Source organism: Homalodisca vitripennis, chromosome 3 (assembly GCF_021130785.1).
Source record: "Homalodisca vitripennis isolate AUS2020 chromosome 3, UT_GWSS_2.1, whole genome shotgun sequence".
Classification (NCBI taxonomy): Eukaryota; Metazoa; Arthropoda; class Insecta; order Hemiptera; family Cicadellidae; genus Homalodisca; species Homalodisca vitripennis.
The window spans coordinates 139,051,814-139,065,415 of NC_060209.1; the positions used below are offsets into that span (position 1 = coordinate 139,051,814).

A 13,602-nucleotide genomic window follows, 5' to 3' on the forward strand; every position below is an offset into this window, starting at 1 on the left:
TGGGTAATAAATAAATATTTTAATACAGTTAATTTTATTTTATACTGTTTTACATATGAATCACATGATACAAATCTTGTTGTTCAGATAATACTAAAATTAAATGTCAACAAATTGTTTATAAATTATTCATATTTGTAAAATCATGTAGGAAATTAATGCAAAAGCAATAGATTTATCTACATAAACATTTCATAAAAACATATTTTTTACATCTCACAAATCACTTAAAAAATTAAAATATACATTAAAACTAATGAATATAATATGTACAAAAGTATATTGTTATACATTTTCAATGCTGCAAAATACATTAGGAACTACTGTTGACAATTTTAATGGTTTTGAACGTGAAAGTACTGAATTACATTTTTCTCTACTGTTAGTTCATATGAAAAACTAAGATGATCTATATGCTAAAACATTGAAAAATGTATAAGCTGTAGCAGAATAAAAAATATAAGTATTACATTTATGCAATCTGTAAATGAAAAAATATCATCAAATGTTCAAGAGCAAAATTAGGTCCAGTAAAGCACTTTTAGATAAAAATTCATTACCTATTAACCCTGGAACTGGCAAAAATCTTTTTTTAGATAATTAAAACATCTTTTTTCAAGTGCTTCTAACCGTAGCTAAAAATGTTTAATAAATTTAAGTTTTTAATAATTATTTTTTCTTTAAACAGCTAAGAAGAACTACTATATGTCATACTTGTATCGCGTAGTGCTCAATTCAGATAAATGTTTACTTGTTATTTGCAAATTCATAGTTATCATAATTTTGTCAGCGTTTCAGTTTTTACTGCAAAAAGATTGATTTAGCAAAATAAACTATACAAACTACTCATATAAATATATATATATATATATATATATATATATATATATATATATATATATATTGTTTCAATAATAAATGTGGAAGGGAACTGCTATTTTGAAATCTTTATTAAAAATTAAAGCTTTTCTGTTAATATATTGGTTACTAAAGTTATATTTTGTAAAAAACATAAGATTACAAATAAATATAAAAATTTATATGTAATGCTACCTATTTTGTGGTGTATAATTATTGTTTACTCATTTTTTTAAATAAACTTGCAAAACAGGCCAAAAGCACTTATCATTTAAGGAAATTTCAACTTCCAGTTCCAGGATTAACAATAGTCTCAAATAAATCCATCTCTCTGGAATTTTAATATTAATTCTCTAAGACCTTTCAAATTTTCGTTGTAGCTCTTGGAGGCATTTCCACAGAAGAATCTTTCAAACACATAGTCTTTGGTGTCTTGTTCGAAGGTGGCATCAGTGCATTGTAGGCCTTCACAACAAAAGCCTAGATCCCCACACTGCAAACATATTGAAATATTTACGTGCATGATATATGCTTACACAGTAAAACAGTACATCAAATTCATATTAGCAACGTGAGAAGTTCTTCAAAGTTCTTGGATCTATCCATCCTTTACTAAAGGATTCATATATTTTTGCAGAAATGTTATAATAGTTAAAACATTTTACTTTCTGGAAAAAACCACAACAACATACTGTATAGAGCACCAATATAAACTGCATTACACAGTTAGAAATTGTAATATGACATTCAGTTCCGTTTTAAAAATACATACTGAAGATTCACCTTATATTGCTTTCATTATAAATCTTTGGTTTTTACATCTAATAAAAAGTTTCAAAATACAAATTTTAGTGCATGATATCCGTATACAGTTACTGAAAAGAAATTTACTGTGTTTGTTAAAAATCAGTCACCTACTTATTATTGCTGGAAAAGATTAATTTATTGCAGAGCTATAGAATGACATCTATATTGGTCAGATCTGAGATTAAGATCTCTTTTGTAACACCAGTTTAGCCATACAACATGTGAGATCATTTGTGTTCTTGGAAACTATAAGTATCAAGAAAGTCATAAAAGTAATATTTAGCTATTCAACTCAAACTTCTTGTTTTTTTTTTTATATTATAAATATGTTTATGAATACAATATAAAAAATTCTTAGTCTTCAATTCAAACCAAGCATATTTTTAATTGCATAGTTATTATATCTTCCAAACTTATCGTCCTTATGAACTTTTATTACAGCTGGAAATCAGTATGGAGATATTTTCAGAGATAATTATTAGAGAGTATTTACTATTTTCAGAGAGTATTACAAGATTAAGAAAATTATAACTGTGCGTATGTTATAAAATTCAGCATAGTAGACAAGAACAAATATTCATACAAGTTATTACGTATATGATAAGGATAATCATAATATTAGAGGAAACCTTTTTGTTTAAGTAAATAAAGTATCAAGGTTGATCTAAACCTCTCCCTTGAGCTCTTAAAATATGAATTGATGTGGTTTTACTAATAAAGCACAGGAATTGATTTGGGCAATAGACTTGATGTTTTTATGGGACCTTATCACAAACTATCTAATTTTATGTATGTTGTTCAGCAAAGTAAGATCCAATGGGCTCCATAAGAGTTTGATCATCTGTTGTACCACACAGGATCCTTGTTTATGCATATAATAAAAACCATATCCTAAAAATAAAGAACAGCCAATTAAGGAATTCATTGGTTATATACAGGCCCGTACTCAAACCGGTTTATTCTGACTATTTTACTGGAGCTCGCCACACGTCTGAAGGGACTGCATCGATGATGGCGCAGTGGGGGGAAATAACGGGGCCCGGCAAAGCTGAGTACGGTCCTGGTTATATACAGTACTTAGTACAGGTAAACTTCAAAATTGCTAGTACCAAATTATCCTTTGGGGAAGTCTTTAACAAGTAGAATACATACTCTCCCTAGGTAGATTCGTAGGTATTTGTAACTGATACTAATCTTTCAGTTAATAATGTTAATTGACTAAACTGTTGTATATTTAGTTTAGTATTTTGATTTTATAATACATATTTTGTAACAGTTATGTTATAAACAATAAAGGTTATACTTTTACCCATACAGCATTTAAAATTTGATGGTTTTTTATGCTTGAAAATTGTTGAAATAACTTTATCTGTGTAAATGTGTTTTATTTTAAGAAATTTAATACTTGTAATCCCTTCTTCTCCAGATAATACAAAAAAAACAAATGATGAACTTGGCTATATAATCTACAATAATATAGTGGTACAAAAACAAATTATATTTAAGCTACTTTGAAATTTAATTTGTTCAATTTGCTCTGTTGATAAATACAGTGTGTAAATAATGTCTGGTCTTTATAAGAAACTATAGAGGAGGGGCTCTATAATTTCTTATAAAGAAATATGCTATTGGGGGTTATTTTACAATAAAGTGAAGTGATTAGATATAAAAATATCTCTTTATATGAGATTCACTCATCAATAATCCTCCAGCTTCCCATAAAGTTAAAATTTGGTACATGAATATCTCATGATGAAATAGCAAAACGAAAGCATTGTCATGAAGATAAAACATGCATAGGGGTTTGAATGGGATTGCAGCTCCTATAAAAATTATATTTAGTTTCTCAATTTTCCACTGTTCTAAAAAGATGACAGTTTTACAAATGTGTAATATGAGACTACTCCTTAGACTGAACATACAGTAGATTGGAATGACCGGAAGAAGAATCTTGTTGATTGAAGAGGGACATTGGACATTTCAGCCCAACGTTTGTTTGTATATATTTTCTAGATAGGAGCAACAATGCGAACACTACTAGGATATGAATGTTAAGTTCAGCTCCATTTCACCTTCCATTTGGTGCAGCGTTTGAAGTCTTAAGAGATTCAAAACAGTCAGTGAATATCGAAGAAGCTCAAATCAGACTCCATAAATCATTTTAACATCAGAGATACCTAGACTACAAACAAATGTAGTCCAGATGAAGTGGTATTTTTATTGTTTCATCAAGTGCATAACTGAGTGCGCTACAATGTTTCTGGCACAGTGTTTTACAGCAACCGAGTTTTCTACACATAACGTAAGCATAAACAACTTAAGGACTTTGTTTAGAGCTTCTTCTTCTTTAACAGTTTTGGATCTCTTCAGATGGTTGTAGATTCCAGATTCCAGGAGTCAAGTCTGTTACAGTGTTAGACTTCAAACGCTGCACCAAGCAGAAGGTGAAATGGAGCTGAACTTAACATTCATATTGAATCAATCCTTCCCACCATTGCATTACTAGAGTACTGAGGAGAAGGCTACTTAGTCCAGAAGAAGATTACAAGAGCTGAAAGTAAGCAATTTAGTTCTGAAGTAGGTGTTTCAGACTATGTATTTATGTAATTTTTTAATTGTGGCAACAAGGAAAACTCTAGTATACTATGATGTGTGAAAAACAATTGATTCAAACTAAAAATGTTTCTCCACATGTTAGACCTCAAGTAAGAGGCAATAACAAATTTTGTTTACCTTTTTGATCACTGAAATAATATGTACCATATACATGTCAACTTCTAAATTAAAATTTTTATTGGGCTTGTATATTACATCATAAGTGCTTTCACAAAGATTACTATGAGAGACTTAGTATTCTTCCACTCTGTCCTGTAATATTTCAACTGTTACTGAAATTAATTAGAGCTATTCATTAAAATATTATGGAATGTTACACAGACATTTGTGTATTTCACTGCTACTCATTAAAAATAATACTGTTTCACTTTTTAAACAGTCCAATAATTGTGAAGTGAACCAGGGACTGGAATATATTTTAGTGACCATCATTTAATTTCAGGAGCGTTTATTATACCATTTAAAAAGGACATGTCTATGACATACCTTTCATTCAATAGGAAATCTTATGCTTAGCTGAGGGTAACTGCTATTAAATATATAAGCTTTAAGGAATAATGAAGTTTGTTTGATAAAACTTTACAATTGGTTTTTAAAATTTTTTGAGAGATATTCTTGTTATATTTCAGTTGAAGGTGTAAACCATTCTGATAAGATTGAATCAATAGAATAGCACCAATAAGAAGAACTTAATCAACACAGAGAAATTTCATAGTGTGAATCAATGTAATGTTAAATGAACTACTAATCATTGTCCATTTTTTTTTTAAATTAGAGAAACTTACTTATATAATTTAACCAATTGTCTACTCTCTAATAAAAATAAACAAGTAAAATCAGTAAAAGCAATATTTATGTGGCAGGTGGTGCAATTGGCTGTTTCTTGGATTAATTTTCTTGTATTTAAGTCATTGGCCACTAAGACTTATATGCTTTATAAGCTAAGTTATAAGTAAGTTATAGCTTTGTGTTGGTTTACCTTTAGGTATTCTTTGTCTAAACAAATATAAGTTCTAATTTATTATTTAATTAATTATTTAATAAATAAGATAAAAACAATAATTTTAATTACTAATTTGTTGTATTATGCACAATAGTAATTATATTTTAAATAATTAAAGTATCTACTTACAAACTCATATAGTTTTGGACATGGAAACAACTCTCTTTGGTTGGCATAGGACTTTTTGTTTTGTTGTTCATTAAAATCTACATAATCAGGATAGTTGGACAACACTGAACTTACACTGAGTAAGTGAAATATAACATTTAGTTTGAATACATAAAATTGCTTTTCAGTTAAGCCAGTAAACAACATGTTATGTTTATACTAATATAAAACACAATTATGTTAACTTCGTTTTCTTAGATTTAACTTGCACTTAATTTGTTCTTGATTGCTAAAGGAACAAACAACATGTTAATTTCTATTTTGTACTCTAAACAATAATTTTGTTAGTTAGAGTTTTAAATCAGTATTATGACTATCTATCCATTTACAAACAACTAATTAGCTTACAACAATAATTCAACTATCATCAACGTAGAAAATAACTGATAAGCACACTGGTTGGACTCTAACACGGCACTTGCAATGGGATTGTCAATATAGCACATTTTATAAAATTATTTACACTACCATTTACGTTTTGTGCATAAAAACACATACACACACTCACAGAAATTTACATAAGATCAACTGTTTTGATTCCACGATACACAAAAAGACTTTTATATCAACATGGCCATCACGTAAAATTCCACAAACAGTCTTTCCAGAAATATTTATAGGTCTTTGTCATGAATAATTCCATTGCTTTATAAGTTCTACTACAGATTATAACATACATGAATATGTTGGATTTCAATCTAGTACAAACATTTTAATGAGAAGTAGAATGGTACTGGACATGTTTGGAAAGAAACATATGTACAAAAGTGCCACAGTAATGTATTTAAGTTATAAGGATATGGAAATTTAGCTAAAATTAAATCACAACTCCAGATAGTTTTTTTGGTATTTATTTTATTCTTCTGCACTTTGTTCATGGGTAATGCAAAATACTCTAGGAAAGCCTGTTGTCAATTTCTGCTTAGTAAACTAAACCTTAGTGATGTACGTGAGTAGTTTATTATTCAAAACTGTTACAAAGGTTGAGAGACAACAGTGTATTGACTCACATGTTGTTTCTCTTGTCTTAGACAACTACATGTCAAAGACTTTCACATATGAAGGATGCTCCAATAAGTTAGGTTTAAATCTGGCAACCACAAGCACTATGCCAGTTTTAAATGACATTGAATAAGAAACTATTACGAGTTCTAAAAAAAAAATACTTAAAGAAAATTACAAAAAGAGTAAATTAGTTAGGAAAAGTGAATTTACTTATAATTTATGTTTTATCAGTGCAGTGTGATTTGAAACCAAACTACTATAATAAGTGCAATAAATATATGCTTTACTGTACCTGTTAGAAAATTAAGTAGTTATTCTCACTTGCTGGAAAAATGTTGAAATTAGAGTCCGTGCTTCTGGTCAAAAGTCGACATTAGGGAGCATTCTTGAGACGATTTTAAAATTTCAAAATCTTCAAGCCTATTCCCAACTGGAACAATTATAGCTCAGAATTATGTAAATGCATGGTAAACAATTTAGTTGTAACTCATTTCAAATTGTTCTTAACACATTCAGTGTTGGAAATTTTAGCTTTTTAAGGTAAGACAATAAAGAATCTTTGTTATAAGTCTAAGAAACGTTATTGTTTTATCTTTGAAAAATAAAAAATGGACTCGTAAACACATATTCTGCACATTGTATCGTTTTCTGGAGGATGATAACTGACAAATTCACAATCACATACATAAAAAACGAAACTGACTCATATAAATTAACCTATAAACTTTACTGCCTTGACATGTGATCGACAATCAAGTAATCAGCTAAGTTACCAATTGGCAGATAGCAGGTGTACACAAATGTAAGGATGTTTTTAGACACAACTTTGCACTTAACTTGTACAAAAAAGACATGTTTACACTGTGGCCCATCAGCAGTGAATGTGTTACATTTTGTTAGACAAGAAACAGTACCTAAACTATGGAAAATACAATGTAGAAAATAATAATTTTTACTAATTTTTGAAATTTCTTGCACAACATTTTAATGATTTGCATGTAATTTAGTTCACATTAATGACAAATTTATTTATTGAATTTTATACATTATGTATTGTAGGTAGACTTTTTTAAGAGTCAAAGAAGTAGAAGAAGCTAAATAATATTTGGAATGAATAAATTAAAATAATTAAAAAGGAACATTTGCAAAATTTATAAACTTGTTTCAACTAGCTGACTGCCCAGACAGTCACAGTGTTCTGAAATCAGTGTTTATTTTTCCGACTATGGATTGTTGTTAACTTGTGATAAATGTAGATTTATTGTGATACAGTTCATTTGTAAGTAAATTGTTTAGTCACAAATATTAACTACATATCTCATGCTACTATATATTTAATCCGTTTCGGAATTTTACTACAGTAATTAGTATTGTAACTATCTCAAAAGAACAATAATAATACTAACATCAGACTATTGTCAGTTACCTATCCAGTGAGAGGAGGACTGGGGGCTCAGCTGGGGAACATCGTAGTGATGGAGGCTGTCACTGTGGGGCAACATGTACTGCTTGTGCCTGCCTCCGTCTATGTCAGAGTACATATATAACACTGTCTTGGTCACATCTGGTTGTGTCTCTGATTTCTCTTCTCCTCCGTAGTAGTCTGTCACACAGACAACACTGGTATTAATTAAATTATCTCAAAAATCTTAAAATCATAAAGAGTAATCCCTGTACGTAATGCATCTAGGGGTGTTTTAAGTGACAAAATAAAATAAAAATCAGTAGAACTAAAGAAAATAAATGAATTTGTGTGGAACAAACACCCTGGTGACCTCACACAAGACATGTTAGAAGCGAGTGGTATAACCAAAACTGTACTGCTTCCCAAATCAACCAATCTAGGCATAAATGTGATAACAGCTCATAAATACTAATAATTAACGCACTTAATTCCTATCTCAAATGTGATTTGCTTGTGATATAGCTTCTATTTTACTTTAAACAACTAATTAAGATAAGCCGTTATTTAGTTTTTGGACACCTAGTTAACTTTGAATAGCTTTTAGTTCACTTGTTTGCCTATAATGACCAGTAAGGCCAATGTCCAATGTTACACAATACGTCTTCTACCAGGCCAGGACCTTAGAGAAGGAATAGAGGAGTTTGTGGAGAAGAAGAACCTTGGAGGCGGCGTTCATAATGACTTGTGTGGGGAGTATAGAAAGCGCTACTTTAAGATTTCCAATACCAAAGACAGGACCTATTCCTGCTATGAATCGGGTGAGAATTAATATTTTTATGTTTTCCTTTATGATGTTCCTGTCAGATTTCAGAACTATTTTGAGTCATAAAAATTAGATATACTAGAGCATGCTAAAATTTTTTGATATGTTGTGGTACATCATATTCTACTGCATTATAATTTTTACCAAAGAAATAACCATTAGAACTTTTACAATGAATATTCCTTAACTAAGCAAATAGGTTTGAATAATATCACTATAGATACAAAACCATTAATTTATCTTCAGTGATGGATTAGAATAAGAAGAAAGATCCAAGGCCAATTATATTTTCACACTTCACATCACTTATACTTTTATTTTTTATTTACACAATAAGAATTGCTTTGAATAGGATAAACTACTTATGTAAACATAATATTCTGAGAAGGTAATATCCTATGTAACTTAAACATTTATATTACATTATGTAGTACTTCCTCCTGAGTTTTTACACGAGGTTGTAAACTATATAAACATAAAAAATATGCAATTCAATATAACTTCCTCATTACAGATACTTATAAAATTGAAAGTGTACCTTTAACATAAAACACAAAAGTGTTAGTTTAATTATTCTATTGTAGAATACCTGTCACACTAAAACAAAATAGAAAGCATTTAAAGAATTTTAGCCAAACCTTAACTGTCTGTATTTTATCACTATTACCTTTTAATTAAATATAATCCTTATTATTTGTTTCTAACTTTTCAGATTCTATTATGGTGCTTAGTAAACTAACAATTTTGTCTCTAAATCTTTAAACAGATTTCACATATCTGCCATTTTAACATTGATGGGGGACCGTGTTGAGTTTAGGGTGAGGAAGCTTTTTGTTGCTGGAATTTGGCATCTTCTAGTCATTACCTGATTGTAATCAGGATCCTCTTGTCCTGAGGCATAAAATTGGGTATCCTCAGGCCCAAGTGGATTTGGGTATCCACTTCCTAATAAAAGTGTGACTGGCTGGGGAGAAAATATAAACCTTAAAGGATAGGTTACACTCCTTCAACCAAGCATCTTGACCTCCAAAGGCGACAGGAGTGTCAGCATTAGCAATTGCTCATGATTATGGTCGCATATGCAGTTTAATTTGATGATAAAAGAGAAATCAGTCAATCTTTGCATTAATCTTTCTTTTGTTTGTTAATAAATTATTTTATTTTATTTCAGAATGGCTGATAAAACAATAATGTTTTTCTTAATTGAAAATGTATTTAGCACATGACGAACTTGCCAACAAAGTTTGAAGGTCTTGCTCTAAATGAACCCTTTTTTACAGGAGTTGACCTACAAGAAAGAGTACTTTGACATCCTATCTCTAGTGGGCACTGTCAGCCTGGGGGGTTGCCATCTGCACGTGGTATTAGGGCGGGCTGATGGCACCGTGGTAGGGGGCCACCTTGTGGGCAATGCCAAGGTACATACCACTGCCGAAGTAGTCATTGGAGAGAGTCTGCAGGAAGTTTATGTCAGGAAGAATGACCCCAAAACCACTTTCAATGAATTGGAAGTCAAACCCAGATAGTATCGCTTTATTTCCTTACTCTACACAATAGCATTAAATTGTTAAATTAAAAAATATGTTTTGAACTCTAAATTGATTTAGCATTTAAAAAATTATTATTTTAAAACAACAAATTGAGTTGTATTTTAATTTAGGTTTTCCTTCAAACCAAGGTATCTGTTACTTTGATAATGTAGATCTTCAACTAATTCAGGAGATGTGTCCACACGGATGCACTAAAATGTACAGTAGCGTTAGGATTTAAGAAAGGAAAAAAATAAAAGTATTTTGTTCCACGCCTTAGATGTGGTAATGGGACTTAAGCGAATTCCGTAATATACGCTATTAAGCTATATGGTCCTCATGTTGGACTGTCCATAGAGTACACCTGTTCAGAAAGCCCCTCTCTCTCAAATTTGGAAAGACAAACAATAAAACTACACCCAGTAGTTTTGTTAATCTAGCAGTTGTTTATGAGGTCTTAAACTCAACAATATCCCAAGGAGAGATTCCCGAGCCTCTTTTTTGGAGTATATTTTATACATTCTAATCCGTCCAATGTGTCAGCTCCCTGCAAAATATTTTCTATGTACGCCACTGATTTTATGTAGCAGTTTTTTAATTAAAATTGAAAGTAATTCGGACAAATTCCATAGCAAGATGTAATCTAAATTTTTTTGCCAGCTCTATTACAGCAAAACAATGTTTAATGTTTTAAATGAGTTTGTAATGTATAAAGTAATTTTATTTACTTCAAACAAAACAACCATACAAAGCAATATTTAATAGAAAATGTTCTAAATATTCTTGTACTGATTTTGCCCAGTTAACAAACTTGTCTAAGGCAATTATAGTTGGTACCAAATTTGATGAAATTTTTTAAACATGATTTATAGAGTTACCTTCCCATCTCCACATATACATAATTATTATGCATGTGCACACACTCACAAAAATACTATCAAATATAGCGTTTAAAGTTATATAAGCATGTTTAAAGACTATGATGAGTTTATATTTCATTCTTCTGGGCACTGGTGACCATAGCTCATTTTTTCTATAGAAATTTTTTAACAAAGGGAATGAAGTTTTTGGCTGTATTAGGGTTAAATGATCTAACAAAGTTTAACACATTATTATTGAAGATGTCACACAGTATTTATATTTTGATCAGCTCTTATGTGTGAAAGCTAAGACATTTAAGCACTTATCGCAATATCCATGTCAAGGCCACACAACCATGGAAAGCTAGGTATACAGATTAGGTATATGAGATAAGATTTCAGATATGGACATTAAGAATTAACCTTTTGGTCAATCTTCAACTGTTTATAAAGCAATAAATACAGTCCTGCAGATTGTAGGTTTGAACATTGCATGAACACAAATGACACAAGTAATTCAGATAAAACTACACTAGAGCTAGATTTTCAATACAATCGTAACGTAAGCAGTAACATTTGTTACAAGGTGGTTAATGTAGGTTACTAGTATCTCACCTGAGACAACAGCTGTATGGACCGTGCACTGTTGCCTCCTGTAGTACATGATAAAGACAATGACCAGTAGGACACATGTAAATACACAGACTGCTACTACAAACCCTGTGTACATCGCCAGATCAGCAGGCATCTTGTTTTTGGTGGCTGAACACAAAATGAAACATTATTCAAGCTAGTAAGTAAACAATCAACACTGATGTTTTGTAACTACTGTGTCAAGTTCAAATGTCCAGGAGGATCACATTCAGCAGAAGATTCTAATTTAGTAATGAAGGTTATAATGTAGTTAATAAAATATAGTTAAATATATTATAAATAAAAATGAATCGCTAAAATGTGTTGCTAAGTGCTGATATTGGAAAAGTTTCCTGCATTATTATAGAATTTAGAAAAATGGTACCTAATTATGTTTCATAATCCAAATTTAACTGACACCAAACAGCTGTTAGGTAACAATTTTAGGTGAAGTTAGTCAAAGAAGATGAAACATTTGCTTACATTTAAACATTTAGAACAGTGCATAATCAATAGGTAGTGTAATGGAGACAGCAAAGACAAAGTAATATCTAACTTTTACTCCAAATCTGGTACTGGTGCCAGTACCAGATTTTAAACAACTAATGCATTGTAAATACTATTTAAACACTGTTATAAAACCCACCTTTATAAAACACAGCTGTTAATGTTTTACATGAGATGTTCAAAACTGGTTGGCTTCCTTGACATGATATGGCATTTCTGCAGTGTCGGAAAAATAGAGGAATGAACACTAACATGCATTAACTAGCCATTCTTTCCCTGACTACAGTCCAAAAAACAACAAGACTTCTATAATATAAAACATTATTTGAAAAAGATATTTTGAAATGTTGCATGAACTTTGTAGGGATTTCCCCCTACAACGAAAGTATATGCTTTTTGGTAGTATAGTAATAGGCTTTTCAGACCTATGTACTCGTATGTAATGATTATTTTCTTTAATGGGAAAAGACAAATTCATCTATGGAAGTGAAAATATATTAGAGGGAAAGTAGATTACAAGAGTTTTCGAGAGCTACATGCGTATATTTTTTATCGTGACAACAAGGTAAACTCATCCATAAGTGAATTTAAACAGACGGAAGTAGCAGCAACCTATGAGTAATGTAGGCTTCTAAGCCCTACGAATGTATATATGTTTCCTCCAGCGGGAAAACAGGACAAACCCTACTATGACTTTGGAAATATATTAGAAAGGAAGCCAATGATTTTTTACCAGGTTAGGTTTCTGAGACCTGAATATGTACATTTTCTTGATGAAGGCAATAAAAAACGCAACTATGACAGCGTAAGATTTAAGATTTAATTTAAATGGCCAGAAGTAGATATCTTTTGACCAAACAAGGCTTCTCAGTCCTATGTATATTTTCTTCACTATAACTACGAAACAAACTCAACTATGGCACTTGAAATATGTTACACTATAAGTATACGAGGGCTGAAATTGAATGCTTTTTGACCGAAATAGGTTTTTGAGATGTATGTATTTGTAATTTCTTCATCAGGGCAACAAGGCAAACTTAGTAACAAAAATAGTAGCACATTTATGTCTCTACTTGGGTTTGAAACTTTTCATGGGGCTCCATATTGTGCTATATCATTAGTGTTTTTACTAAGTAGATTAGGGACTTCAATTCTGAAATTTGCACGGAGAGCCGCAGGTAACCGCTAGTTTATAATAAAATAAACTTTATTGGTAATGTTTTGTCCAATAAAGGTCTTTATTTCATCATCTCTATTCTAACAATGCAACACAAACATTATTGTTATGAAAAATTATTAGCATATTGTAAAAAAATTAGTATTAAATCTTTATAATTCTTTTATATTTTGCTGATTAATATACCATTGTCTATATTGTAATCATTGGA

The 13,602-nt window shown here is 30.6% G+C and overlaps 2 protein-coding genes across 3 annotated transcripts in view; one reads left to right on the forward strand and one right to left on the reverse strand.

Moving 5' to 3' along the window:
- The window catches only part of LOC124357560 (netrin receptor UNC5C-like), a 195,376-nt gene continuing 181,774 nt past the window's right edge, over positions 1-13,602 (reverse strand). For both annotated transcript variants that reach the window (XM_046809477.1, XM_046809476.1), the window contains 4 exons: positions 11,690-11,836; positions 7,884-8,060; positions 6,750-6,887; positions 1-1,351 (listed from right to left, as the gene is read on the reverse strand). In XM_046809477.1, coding sequence (XP_046665433.1) covers positions 6,799-6,887; positions 7,884-8,060; positions 11,690-11,836 — 413 coding nt within the window. In that variant the 3' untranslated portion in view covers positions 1-1,351; positions 6,750-6,798. The remainder of the gene's footprint in view (positions 1,352-6,749; positions 6,888-7,883; positions 8,061-11,689; positions 11,837-13,602) is intronic.
- LOC124357562 (bifunctional protein GlmU-like) lies at positions 8,386-10,287 on the forward strand. The gene is made up of 2 exons (XM_046809479.1): positions 8,386-8,680; positions 9,966-10,287. Exons 1-2 carry the CDS (start codon positions 8,600-8,602, stop codon positions 10,209-10,211), a joined length of 327 nt encoding a protein of 108 aa, XP_046665435.1. The 5' UTR covers positions 8,386-8,599; the 3' UTR covers positions 10,212-10,287.